Here is a 27,151-nt window from a genome sequence, read left to right as displayed (position 1 = left end):
CAGTTACTTGAACAACATTATGGTTACTAGATTCCCCCTATTATCAAGTTGCCCCACATACCCCATTACAGTCACTGTCCATCAGTGTAGTAAGATGCTATAGGATCATTACTCATCTTCTCTGTATACACTACCTTCTCCATGTCCCCAACCCCCTGTATTATGTGTGCTAATCATAAAGCCCAGTTTTCCCCCTTATCTCTCACTTTCCTCCCATCTTCTTCCCCAGTCCCTTTCCCTTTGGCAATTGTTGGTCCATTCTTGGGTTCTGTTAGTCTGCTGCTGTTGTGTTCCTTCAGTTTTTGCTTTTCTCTTATGCTCCACAGAGGAGTGAAATCATTTGGTACTTGTCTTTCTCAGCCTGGCTTAGTTCACTAAGCATAATACCCTCTAGCTCCATCCATGTTGTTGCAAATGGTAGGATTTGTTTTCTTCTTATGGATGAATAATATTTCATTGTGTATATGTACCACATCTTCTTTTATCCATTCATCTACTGATGGACACTTAGGTTGCTTCCATTTCTTGGCTATCGTAAATAGGTTCTGTGATAAACATAGGAGTGCATATGTCTTTTTCAAACTTGGCTGCTGCATTCTTAGGGTAAATTTCTAGGAGTGGAATTCCTGGGTCAAATGGTATTTCTATTTTGAGTTTTTTGAGGAACCTCCATATTGCTTTCCACAATGGTTGAACTAGTTTACATTCCCCCAGCAGTGTAGAAGGGTTCCCCTTTCTCCACATCCTTGCCAACATTTGTTGTTGTTTGTCTTTTGGATGTTGGCTGTCCTAACTGGTGTGAGGTGATATCTCATTGTGGTTTTAATTTTCATTTCCCTGATGATTAGCAGTGTGGAACATCTTTTCATTGTCTGTTGGCCATCTGAATTTCTTCTTTGGAAAAGTGTCTGTTCAGATCCTGTGCCATTTTATTATTGGATTATTTACTTTTTTGTTTGTTGAGGTATGTGAGCTCTTTATATATTTTGGATGTCAACCCTTTATCAGATCTGTCATTTATGAATATATTCTCCCATACTGTAGGGTGTCTTTTTGTTCTACTGATGGTATCTTTTGCTGTACAGAAGCTTTTTAGTTTGATATAGTCCCACTTGTTCATTTTTGCTTTTGTTTCCCTTGTCCAGGGAGATCTGTTCATGATGAAGTTGCTCATGTTTGTGTCCAAGAGATTTTTGCCTTTATTTTGTTATAAGAGTTTTATGGTTTCATTACTTACATACAGGTCTTTGATCTATTTTGAGTTTACTTTTGTGTATGGGTTAAACAATAATCCAGTTTCATTCTCTTACTTGTAGCTGTTCAGTTTTGCCAGCACCAGCTGTTGAAGAGGCTGTCATTTCCCAATTGTATATCCGTGGCTCCTTTATCATATATTAATTGACCATATATGCTCAGGTTTATGTCTGGACTCTCTACTCTGTTTCACTGGTCTATGGGTCTGTTCTTGTGCCACTACCAAATTGTCTTTGATTACTCTGGCTTTGTAGTAGAGCTTGAAGTCAGGGAGCATAATTCTGACTGCTTTATTCTTCCTTTTCAGGATTGCTTTGGCTATTCGGAGTCTTTTGTCACTCCATATGAGCATTAGAACTATTTGCTCTAGTTCACTGAAGAATGCTGTAGGTATTTTGATAGGGATTGCATTGATCTGTAGATTGCTTTAGGCAGGATGGCCATTTTCACAATATTAATTCTTCCTTGCCAAGAGCATGGGATGAATTTCCATTTATTAGTGTCCTCTTTAATTTCTTTTAAGAGTGTCCCATAGTTTTCAGTGTATAGGTCTTTCACTTGCTTGGTAAGGTTTATTCCTAGGTATTTTATTCTTTTTGATGCAATTGTGAATGGATTTTTTTCCTGATTTCTCTTGCTGCTAGTTCATCATTATTGTATAGGAATGCAACAGATTACTGTGTATTAATTTTGTATCCTGCAACTTTGCTGAATTTCAGGTATTAGATCTAGTACTTTTGGAGTGGATTCTTTAGGGTTTTTTATGTATAATATCATGTCATTTGCAAACAGAGATAGTTTGACTTCCTCCTTGCCAATATGGATGCCTTTTATTTCTTTGTGTTCTCTGATTACCGTGTCTAGGACCTCCAGAGCAATGTTGCATAAAAATGGGGAGAGTGGGCATCTTTGTCTTTTTCCTGATCTTAAAAGAAAAGCTTTCAGCTTCTTGCTGTTAAGTATAATGTTGTCTGTGCATTTTTTATATATGGCCTTTATTATGTTGATGTACTTGCCTTCTATACACATTTTGTTTAGAGTTTTTATCATGAATGGATGTTGAAATTTGTCAAATGCTTTTTCAGCATCTATGGAAATGATCATGTGGTTTTTGTCCTTTTTGTTGATGTAATGGTTGATGTTGATGGATTTTTGAATGTTGTACCATCCTTGCATCCCTGGGATGAATCCTACATGATCGTGATGGGTGATATTGTTGATGTATTTTTGAATTTGGCTTGCTAGTATTTTGTTGAGTATTTTTGCATCTATGTTCATTCGGGATATTTGGTCTGTAATTTTCTTTTTTTTTTTTGGTATCTTTGCCTGTTTTTGGTATTAGAGTGATGCTGGCCTCATAGAATGAGTTTGGGAGTATTACCTCCTCTTCTACTTTTTGGAAGGCTTTAAGGAGAATGGGTATTATGCCTTCACTAAATGTTTGATAAAATTCATCAGTGAAACCATCTGGTTCAGGTATTTTGTTCTTAGGTAGTTTTTTTATTACCAGTTCAATTTCTTTGCTGGTAATTCATCTGTTCAGATTTTCTGTTTCTTCCTGCATCAGCTTTGGAAGGTTGTATTTTTCTGGAAAGTTGTCTATTTCTTCTAGGTTATCCAGTTTGTTACCATATAATTTTCATAGTATTCTCTCATAATTACTTGTGTTTGTGTGGTGTCCATGGTGATTTTTCCTTTGTGATTTCTGATTCTGTTTATGTGTGTAAACTCTCTTTTTTTCTTGATTAGTCTGGCTAGGGGTTTATCTATTTTGTTTATTTTTTCAAAGAACCAGCTCCTGCTTTCATTGATTCTTTCTATTGTTTTATTCTTCTCAATTTTATTTATTTCTGTTTTAATCTTTATTATGTCCCTCCTTCTACTGACTTTGGGCCTCATTTGTTCTTCCTTTTATAGTTTCATTAATTGTGAGTTTAGATTGTTCATTTGGGATTGTTCTTCTTTCCTGAGTTAGGCCTGTATTGCAATATATTTCCCTCTTAGCAGGGTCTTCACTGTATCCCACAGATTCTGTGTTATTGAATTATTGTTGTCATTTGTATCCATATATTGCTTGATCTTGGTTTTTATTTGGTCACTGATCCATTGATTATTTAGGATCATGTTATCAAGCCCCCATGTGTTTGTGGGCTTTTTCATTTTCTTTGTGTAATTTATTTCTAGTTTCATACCTTTGTGATCTGAGAAGCTGGTTGGTACAATTTCAGTCTTTTTGAATTTACTGAGGCTCTTTTTATGGCCTAGTATATAATCTGTTCTTGAAAATGTTCCATGTGCACTTGAGAAGAACGTATATCCTGTTGCTTTTGGATGGAGTGTTCCGTAGATGTTCATTAGGTCCATCTGTCCTAATATGTTGTTCAGTGCCTCTGTCTCTACTTATTTTCTGTCTGGTTGATCTGTCCTTTGGAGTGAGTGGTGTGTTGAAGTCTCCTAAAATGAATGCATTACATTCTATTTCCCCCTTTAATTCTGTTAGTATTTGTTTCACATATGTAGGTGATCCTGTATTGGGTGCATAGATATTTATAATAGTTATATCCTCTTGTTGGACTGACCCCTTTATCATTATGTAATGTACTTCTTTGTCTCTTGTGACTTTCTTTGTTTTGAAGTATATTTTGTCTGATACAAGTACTGCAACTCCTGCTTTTTTCTCCGTATTAGTTGCATGAAATATCTTTTTCCATCCCTTTACTTTCACTGTGTATGTCTTTGGGTTTGAAGTGAGTCTCTTGTACACAGCATGTCGACGGGAGTTGTTTTTAATTCAATTTGGTGACTCTGTGTCTTTTGATTGGTGCATTCACACCATTTACATTTAAGGTGGTTATCAACAGGTATGTACTTATTGCCATTACAGGCTTTAGATTTGTGGTTACCAAAAGTTCAAGGGTAATTCCCATACTATCTAACAGTGTAATTTAACTCACTTCATGTGCTATTACAAACACAACCTAAATGTTCTTTTTTTTTTAACTCCTTTTTCTTCCTCCTCCATTCTTTGTATGTTATGAATCATATTCTGTGCTCCTTTTCTATTCCTTGGGTGACATCTGTTTAGCCTTAGGAATACTTCCATCTGTAGGAGTCTCTGCAAAATGCACTGTAGAGTGTTTTGTGGGAGGTAAATTCTCTCAACTTTTTCTTATCTAAAAATTGTTTAATCTCTCCTTCAAATTTAAATGATAACCTTGCCAGGTGTAGTAATCTTGGTTAAAGTCCTTTCTGCTTCATTACATTAAGTATATCATACCACTCCCTTCTGGCCTGTAAGGTTTCTGTTGAGAAGTCTGATGGTAGCCTGATGGGTTTTCCTTTGTATGTGATCTTTATTCTCTCTCTAGCTGCTTTAAAAAGTCTCTCTTTATCCTTGATCTTTGCCATTTTAATTATTGTATGTCTTGATGTTGTCTTCCTTGGGTTCCTTGTGTTGGGATATCTGTGCACCTCCAAGGCCTGAGAGACTATCTCCTTCCCCAGATTGGGGCCGTTTTCAGTAATTACCTCTTCACTGACACTTTCTATCCCTTTTTCTCTGTCTTCTTCTGGTACCCCCTATAATACTAATATTGTTCCTTTTGGATTGGTCACACAGTTCTCTCAATATTCTTTCATTCTTCGAGATTCATTTTTCTCTTTGTGCCTTAGCTTCTTTGTATTCCTCTTCTCTAATTTCTGTTCCGTTTACTGTCTCTTCTACTACATTGAATCTTTTAAAGTCCTCTATTGTATGTTTCATTTCAGATATGGAATTTCTTAATTATTGAATCTCTGACTTAAATTTGTTCCTGAGTTCTTGAATATTTTTCTGAACCTCCATGAGCAAGTTTATGATTTTTATTTTGAACTCTCTTTCAGGCAGATTTGTGAGTTCAGTTTCATTTGACCCTTTTTCTGTGGTTTGTGAGATTTTGGTCTGAACCATCTCCTTTTGACATTTCATATTTCTATGTGGTGCCCACTAGTGCCCAGAAGCTCCAGTCTCTGGAGCTGCTCAGCCCCTAGAGTGAGCCTGAGGGTCATAAGGGAGCAGAGCTGGTGCCTGGGGGGAGGAAAGTTCTGTTTCCTGATTCCCGTCTTTGGTGCCTGTCTCAAGTGTCACAGCCAGTGGGCCAAGCACACAGGTGTAAGCCTCTGTGCTTTGTGTCTAAAGCTGTTGTAGGCTGAGCCTCATTCTGGCTGACTTGATGTCAGTGCAGTGTTTGCCCATTTGTGAACCGGTGCTGGCAGGTCAGGAGAAAGGCAGAGCAGGCTACGTGTCACAGTGGGGTCCTTGGAGCTGAGTAGCCAGCCAGGGGTATGGGGCACCTGCAGCTCCCCAAAGTTTCCAACCAGCTGCGCACAGCGTGCCCAGACAACCTTGTCCAGCTCTCCCCTTCCCTGCACAGCAAGCTCCGTGCAAACCTCACTCCCTCAGCAGTCCTCTCACTGCTAGGAAGCCTCTCAAACTGCCTGCCTTTCCTTTGTCCAAGAGTGCTGGGTGTGGACCTCCTCCTTCACAAATGGCTGCAATCTGTCTCTCAAGCACTCCACCTGTCGGAGCTCCCCAGCATCTAGAGCACCACACGGCATAGATTTCTGCTCCCAAATCAGACCTCCATGGCTTGGTGTTCAGCAGTTCTAGGCTTCCACCCCCTCCCCACTCTGTTTCTCTTCCTCCCACCAGTGAGCTGGGATGGGTGAAGGGCTTGTGTCCCACCTGATAAAGGTTTTTGTACGTTACCCTGTGTTCATGAGGTGTGCACTGTTTGTGAGGTCTGCATGTAGTCTGGTTCAGCCTTCTTTCTTGTTGCTCTTTTAGGGTTAGTTGTAGCAATTAACTAAATTTTCATACTATTTGTGGTTTTGGGAGGAATTCTCAGTCTCACCTCTCACGCCACCATCTTGAATCTTGTTTGTCATCCATTTTTTTAAAAAGTTGTTTTTGCTATTCAGTTTCTTTACCTTTTATATAAATTATAGAAACAGCTTATTGATTTATATAACTCTTGCTGGGATTTTGATTGGAATTGCCTTGAATCTACAGATTTGGTTGGAAAAAATTAACATCTTTACAATAATGAATTTTTCAATACATGAATTTGGCTTGCTTCTCCATTTAAGTTTTTTTTGGTATTTATTTTTCCTCAGTGTTGTATAGGTTTTGGTGTGTTCTGTGCATATTTTGCTAGCTATACCCCTAAGTATCTTAATTTTGGTGGTATTAGAAATGGTGCTTTAAAATGTTTATTTTCATATTCTTTATTGCTGTTATGTAGAAGTAAGATAGTAATTAAGTAAGAGGTATGGCATCACCCAGTCCACTGAAATCCTGAATAGAGCCAAAAGAAGGCATAAGGAGGAATTTGCCCTTTTTTGCAGCCTCATTTAAATGGGACAGTTCAGCTCTTCTGTTGTTCTTAGATTGGTATGTATATCATTGACTCCCCTAAATCTCAGTCCTTTGGACTCAAACTGAGTTATACACTAGCTTCCTGACTCTCCAGCTTACAGATGGCAGATCATGGGACTTCTCATCCTCCATAATCCCAATTTAGTACTCATTTTGTGCTTTCTGTTTCTTGTTTCTCTATTTCCCTATTTCTGCCCTTTGGGTTATTCATAATATTTTTTGTATTGCATTTTAATTTAATGTTGAGTTTGGCCAATATCTTTTTTGTATTTTTTTTTAAGTGGCTGTTCTAGGAATTTCAAAATACACACTGAACTTTGCACTGGTTACTTAGAACCAATATTTTAATAGTTCAATAGGAGTGTAGAAACCATACATCTAATAAGTTTCTGTGTACTATAGTCATATCTTCATAATTTAAAATCCCATCAGTGTTGAACATTTTTTTTCATTTAACTATCAAGTATGTTTCAAATAACTTAAAAGGGGAATAATCTATTTTTTTATATATCAAAAATTTTACCATTTCTCTTCCTCTATTTGTGATATTCCAAGTTTTCTTCTGGTATAATTTCTTTCTGATTGAAATACTTGCCTTTGCAATTCTTTTAGAGTAATTCTGCTGGCTATTGTTTATCTTAATTTTCCTTCATTTGCTATATTTATTTCACCTTCGTTCTGAGAGATTGTTTTCACTGAATGTAGAATTCTGGATTGACAGGTTCTTTTCTTTCAGCACTTTAAAACTGGCATGCCACTTCTTTTTGTCCTCCATGGTTTCTGATATGAAAGAAAAAAGGTTGCAGTCATTCAGGTTGTTCCCCTATATTTAATGAATTATTTTTCTCTAGCTACTTTCAAGAATTTTTATTTGTCTTAAGTTTTCAGCAGTTAGAGTATGATACGTCTGGGTATGGATTTTGCTGGGCTTATCCTGAATGAGATTCTTCCAGTTTCTTGAATCTGTAACTTTCTGCCTGTAGGCAAACTTGGGAATATTTTACCTATTGTTTCTTCCAAAAAAAATTTTTTTTAGCTCTGTACTCTTTCTCCTCTCCTGGATCTTTCGTTTTTTTGTTGTTGTCTTGGTTAAATTTTTGCCTTTTTCACCTCTGTTGTTCATATTGGATAAATGCTGTTGTTGATTCTGTCTTCTTTTGATATTTTCTCTTATCACCAAATTAATTGCAATTTAATTGTGACTGGGTTGGTGTAATTTTTTTCATATTCTTGAGGCTTTTTGAGTTTTTGGTCTGTGTGTGTATATGTTTTTAAATCAAATTTGGAAGAATTCCAGGCATTTCAAACTTTGAAATTAATATTTTCTCTGTACTTTTTTTCTTTCTCCTTTATAACTTCAATTACATCTATTTTTAGCTACCTGAAGTACCATAATTTACTAATGTTCTGTTTTTCTCTGTTTTATTTTTAGTCTCTTTACTTCTTGTGTTTTATTTTGGGTGATTTCTATGCCTGTGTCTTCAAATTAATAAGTCTTTTCTTCTGCAGTGTCTAATCCATTTGTATAACCACCTGGAATAGTTCTTTCAGCTGTTGTATTTTTCTTCTCTGTAAGCTTGATTGGCTTATTTTTTTTAAATATCTATATCTCTTTTTGCTATTTTTATACTTTCTTTGCCTTATTAAATATATGAAATATAGTTATAATGATCTATTTTATTTGAAAGTAAAATGTAAATCCAGCATTTTAATCCATATCTGTCTGACTGCTCTGGTTCAGTGATCCCCAAATTGTGACCCAGAGATCAAGACTTGCCTGCCATGGTCTAATCTGGACACACACCCTTTATGTACATGTGGTCTGTGGCTGTGCTACAATGGCAAAAACCTGAAAAGTCAAAATACTTACTTTCTGGCATTTTGCTGAGTTCTGCTTATGTGGTATTTTATTTGTTAAAAAAACCCTAAAATGCCAGTCCTTGTGTAACATTTTTTGTTATCAGCCTTCAGTGAACACCAATAGCATAATACAGAGTTCTGCTTTTATAAAAGCAGTTTTTGTCTATACAGATAATAAGGACTATGAACAAAGTTCATGTGGTACAGGTATGCAGCTGTGTAATGATTTGGTAGCAATAAAATTTGGAGAATCTAAAGTAGAAGGAAAGTTACCATACTCCTTCATCCAGTGGCTCTTAATCTTTAGCAGGTATCAGATTATCTGGAAACCTTGGTAAAACAAATTAAAGGGCTTTGTAGCCAGAGTTTCTGTTTTAGTGAGTTGAAGGTGGGGGTGGACCTGAGAGTTGAGCATGCTGATGATGCTTCTTGGTACTACACTTTAAAAATCAGTCCTCTGAAATATCAGTCTTCTCTGATAAATTCTGAGCATAAACTATATGGTAGACAATCACAATTGAGGTTCACTGAACATCAGATGGCCTGGCCTCTTGTCTTTTGTTTTTGACAGCTCTTTTGAGGTCTAATTTACATAGTATAAAATTAACTGAGTTTAAGTATATAGTTTGATGAATGTCAGTAAATTTTTGTGTGGTTGTATGCCAGCACTACAATTCAATTTTAGAACAACTCCAGCACACTAAAAAGATCCCCCATGATCATTTGCAGTTAGTCTCAACACTCATTTTGAGGTAAACAGTGATTTGCTTTCTCTTTTTGTCTGTTGTCTGTTATTGAACTTCTTAGAAATTTCATATCAATGGAACCATATGATATGTAGGCATGTGTCCAGCTTCTTTCAGTTGACACATATTTTTGAGGATAGCCCATGTTTCTGATATCTCCACTTTGTTCCTTTTTATTGTTAAGTAGTATTCTATAGTATGAACATACTACATTTTGTTTATCCATTTGACAGTTGATGGATATTTGGATTTTTTTCCCAGTTTTGGCTATTATGAAAAAACTATTTTAACATTAATATATTAGAGATGGCTCATTATTTTGATTAAAAAAAGTTATACTATCTAAAAAAATACTCATATATCATCCTAGTCTTATAGTTGATTAAAAAGCAGCTTTATTTTTTCCCTAATTACTTCTAATTTTAGTAATAAAAATTTTGTATTTACTATAAATATTCCATGTACTTGCAATTATCTTAACTATTTTTTGACAGTTTCATATCAATTGGTTTATTATATGCTTTTTTGAGGTCTAATTTATATATCATAAAATAACCAATGGTTAGTTTTGGTACATGATTAGTATATATGCTATAAAAATTTTATAAAATTTTTCTTTTGAGATAACATAAGTATTAGCTCTTTGTTTTCACAAAATTCATGTATATACTGTTAGTAAAATTCAGTTTCAAACCTACAATAAAATTAATGTAAAACTGAAATAGAACTTTTTAATATGGAAATGATTAGATATAAATAAAAGCAGAGAGAACTGTTTAATGGACCCCCATGTACCCATCTAACTTCAACAACTGTTCATAGTTTGACATTCTTTTTTCATCTGTACTTTATTACCCATCTGTTTTGGGCATTTCTTACTGAATCTCAAATGTATCATTTCTTCTGTATACTACACTGCACATTTCTTATTGATACATATATATTAGTTTATGTACATACATATATTAATATATCTAATAGTGGTTTCATGAAAAAATACATATATTTAATAAACAAATGTTATGTATTTATTATATAAATATTGACATATATGTATAAATTTTCATGATACCATTACTTCACATATAATTAGCAATAATTCCTTAATAAAATCTACTACCCAAGTTATGTTTGGTTGTCTCTGATCATCTAAAATGTATCTTTTCCAAATTGTTTGAATCAGGACTAGTCAAGGTACACACATTGCATGATTGATAGGACCATTAAGTCACTCTTAATCTGTGATCATTCCTCTTCTCTTGTTTTTCCATGCCAAAGATTTGTTGAAGAAACTGGTTAATTTGTTGTAGGATACCTTGTGATCCAAATTTACCTAATTATATCTTCATATCATTTAATATGTTCCTTTATCTGCTCTGTTTTTTGTGAACTGGTACTAAGATATAGAAAATTTAGTATACTCAGGATTTTAATTTTGTCGTGGTAAGACTCTTTGTTGGGAAGAGTTGTTTACTTCCTAGTGCATCATATAATGTTGTAGAAGCTCACTTTCACTGATGCTATGATTGGTTATTGGATTTAGATGTTATTACCCTGATACATTCATCATAAATTTTTCCTTCATCTTTTTCCTTTTAAAACAGTTTTAGGTTCAAAACAAAATTAAGAGGAAGTTGCAGATTTCCCATTTATTCCTTGCCCAAACCCACCCATATTGTGAAGGCATTTGCTTCCCATAGCAACATTCCATATCAGAGTGGTATATTTATTACAATTGATAAACCTATGTTGATACATTATATAATCACCCAAAGTCCATAGCTTACATTAGGGTTTACTCTTGGTGTTGTACATTCTATTGATTTGGACAAATGAATAATGACATGTATCTATCATAATAGCATCACACCTAGTATATTCACTGCTCTAAAAATCCTCTGTGTTCTACCTTTTCATCCCTCACCTACCATAACTTCAACCCATGGCAACCACTGATCTTTTTACTATGTCCATAGTTTTTGTTTACTACAATGTGGAATAGCTGGATTCATACACTATGTAACCTTTTCAGATTGGGTTCTTTCACTTACTAATATTCATTTAAGGTACATTCATGTCTTTTATGGCTTGATAACTGGTTTCCTGGAAGCACTGCATAATCTTCCTTTATCTGGTTGTATCACAGTTTATCTAACCATTCACCTATTGAAGGATATCTTGGTTGCTTTCATGTTTTGACAATTATGAATAAAGTTACTCTGAACATCCATGCACAAGCTTCTATGTGGACATAAGTTTTCAGCTGCTTTAGGTATATACCAATGAGGGCAGTTGGTAGATTGTACGGTAAGAGTATGTGTGTGTTTTTTTTAATGGAAGTATCATTGATATATAATCTTATATTGATTTCAAGTATACAACACAGTAGTTCAGTAGTTACCCTTATTATTATTAAATCCTCACCCCACTAGTACAGTTACTATCTGTCAACATAGGAAGATGTTACAGAATCATTGTCTATATTCTCCATGCTGCACTTTCATCCCCTGACCAACTTATATTATGATTGAGAATTTTTGTGCCCTTTTATACCCCTTCTCCTCCACTAACCCAACCCCTCACCCATACTAACCACCAGTTACTTCTCAGTGTCTGTGAATCTGCTGCTCTTTTGTTCATTTTGTTTTGTTTGTTTTTATATTCTACAAATAAGTAAAATCATAGGGTATTATCTTTCTCCACCTGGCTTATTTCACTGAGCAAAATACCCTCTAAACCTATCCGTGCTGTTGCAATAGGCAGGATTTCTTTTTATTAATGGCTGAATAATATTCCCTTGTGTATATATGTACCACATCTTTATCCATTCACCTATTAATGGATAATTTGGTTGCTTCCATATTTTGACTGTTTTAAATAGTGGGGCAGTAAGCATATGTGTATGTATTTATTTTTTAATCAGAGACCTTGATTTCTTCAGGTAAATTCTTAGAAGAGGAATTATTGGGTCATATGATATTTCTATTTTAAGTGTTTTGAGGAACCCCCATAGTGCTTACCACAGTGGCCACACCAATTTGTATTCCCACAAGAGTGTCAGAAGGTTCCCATTTCTCCACATCTCGACAACATTGTTATTTCTTGTTTTTTGGATATTGGCCATTCTGATTAGTGTGAGGTGATATCTCATTGTGGTTTTGATTTTTATTTCCCTGATGACTAGTGATGTGGAGCATCTTTTCATGTGCCTGTTGGATATCTGTATTTCTTCTTTAGAGAAATGTCTTTTTAGATCCTCTGCCCATTTTTTAATTGAGTTATTTGTTTGTTTTTTTTGGTGTTGAGGCATATGAGTTCTTCATGTATTTTGGGTGTTAACCCGTTACTGGATAAATTATTAATGAATATATTCTCCCATACTGTGGGTTGCCTGTTTGTTCTGCTGCTGATGTCCTTTGCTGTACAGAAACTTTTTAGCTTGGTGTACTCACACTTGTTCATTTTTTATTTTATTGGGCAAGGGAAGCCCAAGCAGATGTGGTCAGGAAAAATTTCTTATGCTTATGTTCAACAGATGTTTGCCTATGGTTTCTTCTAAGAGTGTTATGGTTTCATGTCTTACTTTTAGGTATTTGATCTATTTGGAGTTTACTCTGTGTGTGGATTTAGATAGTAATACAGTTTCATGCTCTTGCATGTAGCTGTCCAGTATTCCCACACCAGTAGTAATTGAAGAGACTGTCATTTCCCCATCATATAGTCATGGCTACTTTATTGTGTATTAATTGACCGTATATGCATGGGTATACATCTGGCCTCTCTATTCTGTTCTATTGGCCAGTACCATATTGTTTTGATTACTGTAACTTTGTAGTATAGCTTGAAGTCAGGCAGTGGTACCCCCAGCTTTGTTCTTCTTTCTCAGGATGGCTTTACCTATTAAAGGTCCTTTGTGGTTCCATACACATTGTAGTATTATTTGCTCTAGTTCATTGAAAACTGCTGTTGGTATTTTGATAGGGATTTTGCATTGAATCTGTAAATTGCTTTGGGCAGATGGCCATTTTGACAATATTCATTCTTCTATCCATGAGCATGAGATAGATTTCCACTTATTGGTGTCTTCTTTGATTTCTGTCACGAGCATCTTACAGTTTTCAGAGTACAGGTCCTTCACCTCCTTGGTTAGGTTTATTCCTAGGTATTCTTTTTGATGCAATTGTGAATGGAATTGGTTCTCTGTTAGTTCATTATTAGTATATAGGAATGCAACAATTCTGGGTATTAATTTTGTACTAGCAACTTTGCTGAATCCAGTTATTAGTTTTAATATTTTTTTGTGGAGTCTTTAGTGTTTTCTATGTATAATATCATGTCATCTGCAGATAGTGCCATTTTAACTTCTTCCTTACCAATTTGGGTGCCTTTTATTTCTTTGTGTTGTCTGATTGCCATGACTAGGACCTCCAGTACTATGTTGAATAAAAGTGGGGAGAGTGGGCATCCTTGTCTTGTTCCCGATCTTAAAGAAAAAGCTTTCAGCTTCTCACTGTTAAGTATAATGCTGGCTGTGGGTTTGTCGTATATGGCCTTTCTTATGTTGAGGTACTTGCCCTCTATACCCATTTTGTTGAGAGTTTTTATCACAGGTAGCCATGAATATATGATGGAGGAAATGACAGTCTCTTCAACTACTACTTTGTTGAGAGTTTGTTGAATTTTATCGAATGCTTTTTCAGCATCTATTGAGATGATCTGTGATATTTATCCTTTTTATTAATGTGGTACATGATGTTGATTAATTTTTGATTATACTGTTCTTGTATCCCTAGAATAAATTCCACTTGGTCGTGATGGATGATCCTTTCATGTATTTTTGTATTCAGTTTGCTAATATTTTGTTGAGTATTTTTGCATCTATGTTGATCAGGGATATTGGTCTGTAATTTTTTTTTCTGTAGTGTCTGGTTTTAGTATTAGATTGATGCTGTCCTCATTGAATTAATTTGGAAGTATTTCTTCCTCTTCTACTTTTTGAAATACTTTAAGAAGAATGGTTATTAGCTCATTTTTAAATGTTTCATAGAATTCAGCTGTGATGCCATGTTGTCTTGGACTTTTGTTTATTGGGAGTTTTTTGATGACCGGTTCAGTTTCATTATTGGTAATTTACTCTGTTCAGATTTTCAGTTTCTTCCTGGGTCAGTCTTGGAAGGTTGTATTTGTTTAGGAATTTATCTATGTCTTCTAGGTTGTTGAATTTATTGGCATGTAGTTTTTCATAGAATTCTCTAATAAATCTTTGTTTTTCTGTTGTATCTGTTGTGACTATTTTTTTTTTTACTTTTTTTTGGTATCAATACACAGTCACATGAGCAACATTGTGGTTACTAGATTCCCCCCATTATCAAGTTCCCACCACATACTCCATCACAGTCACTGTCCATCAGCATAATAAGATGTTATAGAGTCACTGCTTGTGTTGTGACTATTTTTATTTTCCATTTCTGGTTTTGTTTATTTGTGTCTTCTCTCTTTTTCTTGATATGTCTGGTTTGTCTATTTCGTTCTTCTCAAAGAACCAGCTCTTGGTTTCACTTATTTTTTTCTATTGTTTTATTCTTTTCTATTTTATTTATTTCTGCTCTGATCTTTATTATGTCTCTCCTTCTACTAACTATCGGTTTTGTTTGTTCTTCTTTTACTAGTTTATTTAGTTGTGAGTTATTTGGGATTAATTTTGTTTCTTGAGGTACACCTGTATTGCTATGTACTTCCCTCTTAGAACTGCTTTTGCAGCATCTTGCAAATTTTGGACTTGTATTTTTGTTTTCATTTATCTCCATGTATTGCTTGATTTCTTCATTGATCCATTGATTATTTAGGAGCATGTTGTTTAGCCTTCAAGTGTTTGTGGGCTTTTTTTCCTTTGTGTAATCTATTTCTAGTTTCATACTATTGTGGTCTGAAAAGTTGCTTGATACAGTTTCAATCTTTTTAAATTTGAGGCCCTTTTTGTTCCCTAGTATGTCATTGTTCTGGAGAACATTCCATATGCACTTGAGAGAAGTGTGTACCCTGCTGATTTTGGTTGGAATGTTCTGTAGATGTCCGTTAAGTCCATCTGATGTAGTGTGTTTTTCAGTGCCTGTTACCTTACTTTTTGTCTGGTTGATCTTATGGATGTAAGTGGCGTTTTAAAGTCTGCTTGCTAATGTGAATGAGTTGCAGTCTATTTCCCCCTTTAATTCTGTTAGTATTTGTTTTACTAAAATATATTCAGGTGCTCCTATGTTGGGTGCTACATGTTTATAATGGTTATATCCTCTTGTTGGACTGACCCCTTTATAATTATGTAGTGTCCTCCCTGTCTCTTGTTACTTTACTTTAATGTTTATTTTGTCTGATATAAGTACTGCTACTTCTGCCTTTTTCTCCCATTTGCATGGTATATCTTTTTCTATCCCTTTATTTTTCAGACTGGGTATGTCTTTGGGTCTGAAATGAGTCTCTTGTAAGCAGCATATAGATGGCGCTTGTTTCTTTATCCATTCTGTCACTCTGTGTCTTTTGTTTGGTGTGTTCAGTACATTTACATTTCAGGTAATTATTGATATGTATGTACTTACTGCCATTTTCTTGTTTTCTGGTTGTTTTTGTAGTTCCTCTCTGTTCCTTTCTTCCTCTCTTATATTCTTTTCTTGTTATTTGATGGTTTTCTTTAGTGTTATGATTGAATTCTATTTTTAGATTTTTTAATGTATCTATTATAGGTTTTGAGTTTGTTGTAACCATAAGGCCCATGGATAGTTTCCTAACTGTATAAGTCTGTATTAAATTGATCACTCTATTTCAAACACAATCTAAAAGTACTTTTTTCTTCTTCTTCCTCCTCTACATTTTATGTATTAGATATCATAATCTGCATTTTGTGTATAGTTGGCTTTACTACTTTTGTTTTAATTTTTTGCTTCCTTGGTAAGTAATTGGTTTGCTACCATTACTGTGGATTTATTATCACTGGTAAAAACTATTTGGGCTTAAGAACAGTTACATCTACAGCAGTCACTTTATCATATCTTGTAATGCTGGTTTAGCTGTTGTAAATTCCTTCATCCTTTGTTTATCTCAGAAATGTATAATCTCTCCTTCAAATTTGGCTGATAATTTCACTGGGTAGAGGATTCTTGGTTGAAGGTCCTTCTGTTTCAGTACATTAAATATTTCATGCTACTCCCTTTTGGCCTGTAAAGTTTCTGCTGAGAAGTCTGCTGATAGCCTGATGGGGTTTCCTTTATAAGTAATAATTTTTCTGTCTCTGCCTGCTGTCAGTACCCTCTCCTTATTCTTAATCTTTGTCATTTTAATTTAATATATGGCTTGGTGATGTCTTCCTGGGGTTCCTTTTTTTAGGGGCCTTCTGCATTTCCAGGACTTGGGTGTTTACTGCCTTCCCCAGATTGGGGAAGTTTTCAGCAATTATTTCTTCAAAGAGACTTTCCATCCCTTTGTCTCTCTCTTCTCCTTCTGGTATCCCAACTGTGCAAATATTTTTTTGTTTGGATTGGCCACACAGCCCTCAGCATCCTTTCATTTCTAGAGATTCTTTTTTCTGTTTCTCAGCTTCCTTGTTTTCCTGTTTTCTAATTCCCACCTCATTGTCTCTTCTACTTGCCACATTCTGTTATTCATTCCCTCCATGTACATTTCTTTTCCAGCCCTGAGTGGCTCTTTTTCAACTCTTCTATCTCTGTTAAAGTCCTCTCTGAGATCATCAATACTTTCACAGATTAGTGAGCATATTTTTTTTCAGAGTTCCCCTATCTTTACTTGTAGAAGTTACCCAAAAATTTCTTTAATTACATTGCATACTTCTGAGTCAATTCCCAAGCTATTCTGTTGTACTTTTCTCTGTTTTGTAGATCCGTGCAATCTCAGGCACTACAGGATCATCTGGATTGGGATCACACAACAGAGAACGGATGGACAAGAGTACTTTTGAAATAGTGCTGGAGACCACTGTGACTGTAGAATATCAAGACAAATGCTGCCATTACTGTTAATATTTGGGTGACAAATTCTTGTTGTAAATGCAACCTTAGGTGGTTTGAAGGGGTAATCTGTTAGGAAATAAAATGTCAAGAAAAATACTCCACCCTGATAGGGACTGTCATTTGGCCCCATTATTGTAGCTTGCCAATGGAACATATCATCTCCAACAGTACCTGCTGAGCACTGTGCTGGGGTGGGTGGTCTAGTGCCAGGTCATTCAATTCCTTGTGGATTCTCTTCCGTTAGTGAGCATATTTTTAACTCCTACTTTGAAATCTTTATCAAGAAGATTGGTGATCTCTGTTTCATTTAGCCCACTTTCTGATGTCCTACCCATAGTTCTGGTTGTAACATGTTCTTCTGCCTTCTCATTTTGTTAGGATTTCTGTGTCTCTTCCTTTGTATTAGATGGATCCACTATGCTTCTTGGTCTGGAGAGTAATAGCTTTATGAAGAAGGCATTCTGTGGTGTCCGGAAATTCAAGACTCTTTACTCACCACTGCCTTGTTCTCTTTTGTGGTGGAACTGCAGTTGCTGTTGGTGGGCTGTGGGCAGGACCACCTCTCTTTCTGTGGGCAGTGGTCTGTATCAGTCTACCTTATGGCAGTTCACCTCAGTCAGCCCTTTGTGAACCAAGCAGTGGTGCTTCTGCTGGAATTGTTGTGGGCGGGGCCACCCTGTGCTTGTTTGCAGTGATGGTGGTATTGCTGGACTAATTGGGTGGGTGGAGGAAGTGGGGGGGGGCAGGTGTTATCCAGACATGCAGCCACATGGCTGCTGGATGTGGGTACATGGCAGTGGGCTGGGGTACCTATGAGGAGAAAGGAGTGCCTGGAGCTGAGTTCTGCAGTCAGATCCCCAGTTGGTTTGAGATAGGGTGAGAGAGCTGGGAAATAATACCTCTACCTGCCAGGCAGAAAATCCTGAGGCTTCTGGGTTGAGTGGGCCAGGCAGGCAGGCAGTTGTGCTGGGTTGAGCTGCCAGTGAGGGGGATGGAGTGTTTAGGGCCCCCATGCTTGCCCGAACTTTTAGGCTGAGGGAATACTAGGGACGTGTTGTCTATGTGCCCTTTCTCCTGCAGAGAGCGCTTCATCCAACCCTCACCCTTGTAGTGCCTTTCCTACTGCTGGTGAATCTTTCAAACTACACCTCCGGTTTTGGGTCTCAGCAGGACTGCCGGATGATGCCTGTCCTCCACTCAGCCCCCAGAGCTCTTCCTAGACCTTCTCTGCACCAAAGCCCAATGCTGTGTGGACTTGTGTACCCAGGACAGATCTCCTGGGCCAGGTGTGCAGAGCTCCTGAGCTCCTACCCCCTCCCTGCTCTGTTCCTCCTTCTCCCTCCTGTGGGCTGGGATGGGGGAAGGGCCGGGGTCTCAATGGATCGTGGCTCTGCCACTTTACCCTTCTCCGTGTGGGCTTGTTTTCCTACCCAGGTATAGGCGGTCTGTTCTGCAGTCTCAGGTCATTTTTAGGATTAGTTGTATTTGCTATAGTTGCTTCCTTTGTGTGTGTGTGGGAGGAGTTTTACACCTTGCCTTCCTACTCTGCCATCCTTTTTCCTGAACTTTCATGTTTAATTTTATAAGAAATTTACAAACTGTTATCCAAGGAGGACCATTTTACATTCCCATCACCAATAATTAAGAGTTCTTGTGCCTAGCTGTCTTTGTCAGGATGTGGTGTTGTCAGTGTTCAGGACTTTGGCCTTAATAGTGGTGCTGTAGAAGCTCTCATTGTCATCTCATGTTGCGATTCCCTGATGACATATGATGTGGAGTATCTTTTCATGTGCTTATTTGGCGTCTGTATATCTTCTTTAAGGTATCTGTTCAGGTCTTTGGCCCATTTTTTAGTTGGATTATTTTCTTACTTTTGAGTTTAACATCTTTTTTTTAAAATTTGGATAACAATCCTCTATCAGATGTCTTTTTTGCAAAAATTTTCTTCCAATCTGTCAGGTGTTCTCATTCTCTTCAGTGTTCTTCGCAGAGAAGTATTTGTGTTTCATTTTCATAAAGTGCGGTTTATCAATTATCTCTTTGATCAATCTTGTCTTTGGTGTTGAATCTCCCTTTAACATTATATGAAATAGTTTTAGGAGCCATAAATGAATATTCCCTGTATCTTCTATTTCATTGGAGTTGCAAAATAGTCTTCTATTGTTTCTTCTGAATTTCTTGCCTAGAACTTCACAAACAGTGTTCTTTTATCAACTCTTGAATATCTTGCCTAGAATTTCATAAAGAGTGTTCTTTTATCAACTCTTTGGTTATCCTGAAATTCAATTTTTACAGGAAAGGAATGATAAATGCTTGTTTCTTTCTTTGTATTCAACTTACCAGTTTTTAGAATAATGAGGTGGTGACCTAGCAAGCTACAAATGTGATTAACTTTTAAAGTACCATTAAGAACTCATGGAGCTTATTGACTTGATGTTTTTAGACTATTTCAGTCATTGTTTTTAGTGGACAGATCATTTCATTTTTGAGCTATCACTAAAGTTGGAGGTGTCTCCTACAGTTTGCTACTGTGTCCTCATGATCTGTGCTAGTATTTTTATTTTATTTTATTTTTCATTTATTTTGGTATCATTAATCTACAGTTACGTGAGGAACATTATGTTTACTAGACATCCCCTATCACCAAGTCCCCCCCACAAACCCCATTACAGTCACTGTCAATCAGCACAGTAAGATGCTGTAGAGTCACTACTTGTCTTCTCTGTGTTGTACAGCCCTCCCTGTGCCTACCCTCATTATATATGCTAATCATAATGCCCCCTTGCCTTTTTCCCCCTCTTATCCCACCCTTTCCACCCATCATCCCCAGTCCCTTTCTCTTTGGTAACTGTTAGTCCATTCTTGGGTTCTGTGAGTCTGCTGCTGTTTTGTTCCTTCAGTTTTTTTCTTTGTCTTTATACTCCACAGATGAGTGAAATCATTTGATACTTGTCTTTCTCCACCTGGCTTATTTCACTGAGCATAATACCCTCTAGCTCCATCCATGCTGTTGCAAATGGTAGGGTTTGTTTTCTTCTTATGGCTGAATAATATTCCATTGTGTACACGTACCACATCTTCTTTATCCATTCATCTACTGATGGACCCTTAGATTGCTTCCAATTCTTGGCTATTGTAAATAGTGCTACAATAAACATAGGGGTACATATGTCTTTTACAAACTGGGCTGCTGCATTCTTAGGGTAAATTCCTAGGAGTGGAATTCCTGAGTCAAATGGTATGTCTATTTTGAGCTTTTTGAGGACCCTTCATACTGCTTTTCACAATGGTTGAACTAATTTATATTCCCACCAGCAGTGTAGGAGGGTTCCCCTTTCTCCACAGCCTTGCCAACGTTTGTTGTTGTTTGTCTTTTGGATGATGGCAATCGTTACTGGTGTGAGGTGATATCTCATTGTGGTTTTAATTTGCATTTCTCTGATGACTAGCGATGTGGAGCATCTTTTCATGTGTCTGTTGGCCATCTGAATTTCTTTGGACAACTGTCTGTTCAGCTCCTCTGCCCATTTTTTAATTGGATTATTTGCTTTTTGTTTGTTGAGGTGTATGAGCTCTTTATATATTTTGGACGTCAACCCTTTATCAGATCTGTCATTTATGAATATATTCTCCCATACTGTAGGATGCCTTTTTATTCTATTGATGGTGTCCTTTGCTGTACAGAAGCTTTTCAGTTTGATATAGTCCCACTTTTTCATTTTTGCTTTTGTTTCCCTTGCCCAGGGAGATATGTTCATGAAGAAGTCGCTCATGTTTATGTCCAAGAGATTTTTGCCGTTTCTAAGAGTATGTTTTTTTTCTAAGAGTTTTATGGTTTCATGGTTTACATTCAGGTCTTTGGTCCATTTCAGATTTACTTTTGTGTATGGGATTAGACAATGATCCAATGTAAGACATTCTCTTACATGTAGCTGTCCAATTTTGCCAACACCAGCTGTTGAAGAGACTGTCATTTCCCTATTGTATGTCCATGGCTCCTTTATCATATATTAATTGACTGTATATGTTTGGGTTAATGTCTGGAATCTCTGTTCTGTTCCATTGGTCTGTGGGTATGTTCTTGTGCCAGTACCAAATTGTCTTGATTACTGTGGCTTTGTAGTAGAGTTTGAAGTTGGGAAGCGAGATCCCCCCTGCTTTATTCTTACTTCTCAGGATTGCTTTGGCTATTTGGCATCTTTTGTGGTCCCATATAAATTTTAAAACTATTTGTTCCACTTTGTTGAAGAATGCTGTTGGTATTTTGATAGGGATTGCACTGAATCTATAGATTGCTTTAGGTAGGATGGCCATTTTGACAATATTAATTCTTCCTAGTCAAGAGCATGGATGAATTTCCATTTGTTAGTGTCCTCTTTAATTTCTCTTAAAAGGGTCTTGTAGTTTTCAGTGTATAGGTCTTTCTCTTCCTTTGTTAGGTTTATTCCTAGGTATTTTATTCTTTTTGATGTTACTGTGAATGGAATTGTTTTCCTGATTTCTCTTTCTCCTAGTTCATTGTTAGTGTATAGGAAAGCAACAGATTTCTGTGTATTAATTTTGTATCCTGCAACTTTGTTGAATTCCGATATTAGTTTTCATAGTTTTGGAGTGGAGTCTTTAGGGTTTTTTATGTACAGTATCATGTCATCTGCAAATAGTGACAGTTTGGCTTCTTCCTTACCAATCTGGATTGGTTGTATTTCTTTGTTTTGTCTGATTGCCATGGCTAGGACCTCCAGAACTATGGTGAATAACAGTGGGGAGAGTGGGCATTCCTGTGTTTTTCCCAATCTTAGAGGAAAGGCTTTCAGCTTCTCACTGTTAAGTATGATGTTGGCTATGGGTTTGTCATATATGGCCTTTATTATGTTGAGGTACTTGCCCTCCTGTGCTAGTATTTTTGTTTTTTATCAGCACTGCTTTGTGGCTTAAAACTTCCTAGGCACACATTATACTTTGTGCTCTAGGCTTTATTTCTCTTAGGGGACTGGATCAGAGGGAAATGGTATTTAGAGACCATAATCTAGATGCTAGAAAGCTTACTACTATTCTTGAGTTGTTGCTCCTAGATTTTTAAATATTTCTTTTTCAAAATTTCTGGATTTAACATATTTTCAGTGTATGATCATAGATTTTTCACTGAGATTATATCTTTTGGGCACATAGGAAAACAGCATTAATACAATTAAGTTTTTCAGTTGTTTGGTAGAGATATACTTTTTCTTAGGCACTATTATAGGTACTGATATACAAATATAAAACTGGAGCCCTCCTTCCATGGAACCTCTGGGACTTGCTCTTAGCATCCAATATGATGATATGTAAGAAAATAAATTTTAGTTTAATAAATCAATAAATGGATAAAATGCAGAAGTGACACAAAAATGAGCTCATTAACTCTGTTCCAGAAGATGGTCAAGGAATGCTTAACATTCTCAGGGATAGTTACATCTGTGCTGGGTATTATAGGAAGGAGATGAATCCAACTGGGTGTGTAAAGGTGAGGGTAAAAGGCTGGCAGGCAGAGGAGAAAGCATATGAAAAGATATGAAGATAACAGGAACAACAAGCAGGTTACCATTTGGGGCACCAAGATTGAAGTAGAGACTGAGAATAGATGAGGAAGTATCAGGAAGTCTTATTCAGCATGATCAGCAGCCTACACTTCCCCTAGAGGAAAATAGGAAAGACTGATGGGTTTTAAATAGAAATGTGAAATGACCTAATTTTCTCCTCAGAATAATCATTCTAGTAACAGTAGGAAAATGGATTGGAATGGGAAATGATAAGACAGGGAGACTAGGAAATAAAGTAGGCTAAGTTCACTTTGGGTTTACAAACTTGCGTCTGGAACTGTGCTTTGTATATAGTAGGTGCTCAATATTTATTGAATGACTGAGCAAAAAGTTATTATATGAATCAAAAGAAGTTGGTAAGTCTGAAGATAAACCACATAGAAATAGAGCCTACATATTTAACACTTCTGCTTGCTTACTTAGTATCTACCCCAAGATTTTCACAAACTAGTAAGTAGAACAACCCAGTAGAAATATAGTCAAAGTATATGAAAGGAAGGTTTATGAAGGAGGAAATCTGAGAGCTAACTACATATATGAAAATATGCTCAACTTCACTAATAACCAAGAAAATGCAAATACCATGTTAATTCTGTGAGATGAAAAATATTTAAAAGTCTGAATAAAAGCTACTCTTAAATTGCTGGGAATTTTACATTCTGCGGGTGGGAATTTAAATTGGTGAAACCACTGTAGAAAGCAATTTGGCAGTGGGTATTCAGTAAGTCAGAAGATGAATATGCCATTTGACTCAGCATTTCCATTTCAGATATAAGCACTTTAGACATGCTCACACCTGCACAAAGAGGCATATTCAACAATGTATAATGCAGTATCATTGATTATATTGAAAGTTTGGACATAACATAAATGTGTACCTTCTAGAGAATGGATAAATTTTGATATATTTGTATAATAGCATAATATTCTCCAGTGAAAATGAATATACCAAAGCTATTTGAATAGAACTTGAAGCATTAAGTCACAAACAAAATATTGACTGAAAAAGCTTACAAAATTATACATATAATGCCTCCCTTATATAAAGTTAATTATGCAAAGTAATATTGTTACATATATAGCAATAGATAAAAATAACAAATTTTAAGAGCTTGGTTATCTCTGATGGAAGAAAACTGAAATGGGATTAGAGAAGGATACACAGTAGATTTGAGCCTATTTTTCTTTTTTAAATTTTTAAATTTTTAATGAAGTATTGATAAACAATCCTATATTGGTTTCAAATATACAACACAGTGGCTCAACAGTTACCATATTATTAAATCCTCACCCACTCTAGTGTGGTTACTATCTGTCAACATAGAAAGATTTTACAGAATCACTGACTATATTCTCCATGCTGTACTACTATTCCTGTGACCAACTTACATTATGATTGAGAATGTTTGAGCCCCTTTTATCTCTCTTGCCCTCCCCACCCACCCACCCCAGCCCCTTTCCTATGATAACCACTCATCACTTCTCAGTGTCTGTATAAGTCTACACTGTTTTGTTCATTCTGTTTTGTTTTTACATTCCACAAATAAGTGAAATCATATGGTATTTTTCTTTCTCCACCTGCTTTATTTCACTGAGCATAATATTCTCTAGGTACATCCATGTTGTTGGCAAATGACTGGATTTCTTTTTTTTTATGGCTGAGTAATATTTTTTAAAATTCGGATACAGATATAGCAAAACTAAAATTCAGTAAAGCTAGGTTATGGGTAGATAAGTGTTACTTTTATTCTTATATATTTTAGTTTCTAATGAAAAATTCCTTTGAGAGTAGAGAAATTCAGAATAATCTTTGTTGTCAAGTAAAATATTTTCCTAGCCTCTAAATACTTTTAACAGATTTTTATTTTGCAGATTGGACTGATGAATTAGCTCAGAGGCTGTTAGAGGTTTCAGAAATATCTTCAATAACAATGGCCCAATCACTGCATACAGCAGTTCCAGAATCTCCTAGAATTTACCCTACAAGGACACACAAAACACCTCGAACACCCAGGCTACAAGATCCAAACAAAACTCCGAGATTTTACCCTGTTAAAGAACCGAAAGCCATTGATGTAAAGGTACATGAAACAACCTGGGATACAAAGCCTGTGCTTTGTATTCTTTCAAATTACAAAATTAGACTTTTTAGTTTTCATCACCTTAAAAAAATTCTGTTTTCAGTTGTTTTAGCTTTAGTTTTCTCCTGTTTTAGCTTTAGTTTTTTAAATAGGATATTTAACTCCTAGAATTCATTTAAAAATGGTACTTTCCTATAGCGATGTTTTTTCAGGTTAAAGAATAACTTATTTACAATCTGGTAGTGTAATTAAAAATGATCAGAAGATCTGAAGAAGAATCAAATGCTAAATTGTTTTTCCTTGAAGCTTTTTGTTGAAATCTAGCATAGGGCCATGTTTGTTAAGTTTTGTAACTCGCATGTGAAATGTTTGAGTTTTGTGACTTCATGTGATTTCACAGTGTGTCATCCACAGTATGAAAATGCTTCAGTTGCTTTATAGTCAGAGGGTTTTAATTAACTTGTGAAGGTTAAACTACTGAAAGTGATTGCAATGTTTGACCTGTTGTTCTTCAGAGTCCAAGAAAGAGAAAAACAAGACACAGTACAAATCCCCCTCTAGAGTATCATGTTGGCTGGGTGATGGATTCCAGAGATCATGGGCCAAGAGCATCCTCTGTCAGGTACTGTATTTGTCAAACATTTGTTTGTTCTTAATTTTACGTTTGTTGAAAAGTTACTAATTAGATATTTGGGAATATTTAAAAATTAGTGTATTAGCAAATTATAGAACAATGAAAATAGTAAAAAAAAAGTCAAAGAAGGGGAAATAAATGGGATAGTTTTCTGGGTAAGTATATTAAGAAATAATTCAGAAGAACGTTATTTTCCATTTAAACTGGTTTCCACAAATATGTATTCTTAGATAAAAAAATGTTAAGTCTGTGAAAGTAATTAGCTTTGGAAAGATTTCAGATTCTTAGCTGACACAGTGGGTTCTTAGTGAATTAATATACTAAACAATCTACTCAAAATATATAAGGAATATAGAAATAAAACATGAAATTGTTCTTTTTTTGGGGAAATTTAGATGAGCTGATTTTTAGTAGTAAGTAGTTTCTCTTTTAGCTTTAGTTTTTTAAATAGGATATTATTTAACTCCTAAGAGATGATAGAGCAAACCTTTTAATAGTTCCAGTTATGTGCGAGATAGAGTGGTATGATGTGTCCTGTAGAGTGGATGCAGAGGAGATTTACTGCTAATTGCTTTGTGTGTCTTGAAAACCTATTTTGTGTTTGTATAGATACTTTCAGGATAATTATTCAATTGTCTTTACAATTGAAACTAGCATTAGGAAAAGTGTTTTTGACTGGTTACCAGAAGGGAGGGAATAGTTAATTTCATTCAAAGAAAAGATGTGAGTTTATCATGATCTGAAAATCTCCAAGTCTGCCTTTCCAGTGATACTCATTTGGTACTTTTACATTTTGTTCTCATCAGATATATTGTCCTTAAAAGATAAAATGTGTATATGTTTTTCTGTACAGCTATTGTAAAATAATAGTTATTTTTGTTCTTAGTAATTTTGAGAGTTTGTTTCCCAGGTGGATTTTTTTAATCAGAGCAGTATATTTAGGGATCAGTAGATAATACTGAAAAATGTTTAGTCAATAACGTTTAGTTTGAACATTTAATTCTAATGTTTAATTGTGAATGTTTCTTAAGATTCATATTTTATCACATTATACCTTTTGATGTTAATACATTATATAATCGTTTATTTATTCCCAGCCACCACTCCACCTTCCCCCACAAGTAAAATGCATGAGGGAAGCAGGGACTTAATAATGTGTTTAGTACTTTTCTAGGGACTGAGTACACAGCAGGGAGCAAGATAAATAAAGTCCCTACCTTTCTGGAGCTTAATTCAGAGATAATAGCTTTTCTCTATAAATATTTGAAGTATTTATAATAATGATTGGTGAATTCTGTATAATAATCTCATTTTTTAGAGCACTTTTAGGTTCATAGCAAAACTGAGTAGAAGGCACAGAAAGTTCCCTTATACCCCCCTGAGTCCTCTGGCCTTCCACACCCAGCCTCCCCCTCTATCAACATTCATAGCTTTAGACCATCTACATTAATGTAATTACTGTGATATGATTGGATTTAAAGTTACCATCTTTTATTCTACTTCTTTCATCTATTCTTTGTGCTTTTTTCCTCCTTTCTTTTGGATCAGTTGAGATTTTATAATGAC

At 35.7% G+C, this 27,151-nt stretch overlaps 1 protein-coding gene and 1 pseudogene across 9 annotated transcripts in view; one reads left to right on the top strand and one right to left on the bottom strand.

The window, feature by feature from the left end:
• LARP1B (La ribonucleoprotein 1B) overlaps positions 1–27,151 on the top strand; it is a 169,779-nt gene that overhangs the window by 97,875 nt on the left and 44,753 nt on the right. For 7 of the 9 annotated variants that reach the window (XM_036997885.2, XM_073237050.1, XM_036997886.2 and 4 more), the window contains 2 exons: positions 24,728–24,951; positions 25,467–25,573. In XM_036997885.2, the coding sequence (XP_036853780.2) occupies positions 24,728–24,951; positions 25,467–25,573 (331 nt within the window). The remainder of the gene's footprint in view (positions 1–24,727; positions 24,952–25,466; positions 25,574–27,151) is intronic. The other 2 variants (XM_073237049.1, XM_036997884.2) reach the window with 1 other exon arrangement.
• Positions 17,082–17,967, bottom strand: LOC108398281 (ubiquitin-conjugating enzyme E2 D2 pseudogene; annotated as a pseudogene).

Source organism: Manis javanica, chromosome 5 (genome assembly GCF_040802235.1).
Source record: "Manis javanica isolate MJ-LG chromosome 5, MJ_LKY, whole genome shotgun sequence".
In the NCBI taxonomy this organism is placed as follows: domain Eukaryota; kingdom Metazoa; phylum Chordata; class Mammalia; order Pholidota; family Manidae; genus Manis; species Manis javanica.
Note: the sequence above shows the minus strand (reverse complement) of the source record. Positions and strands in the feature narration are given on the sequence as shown.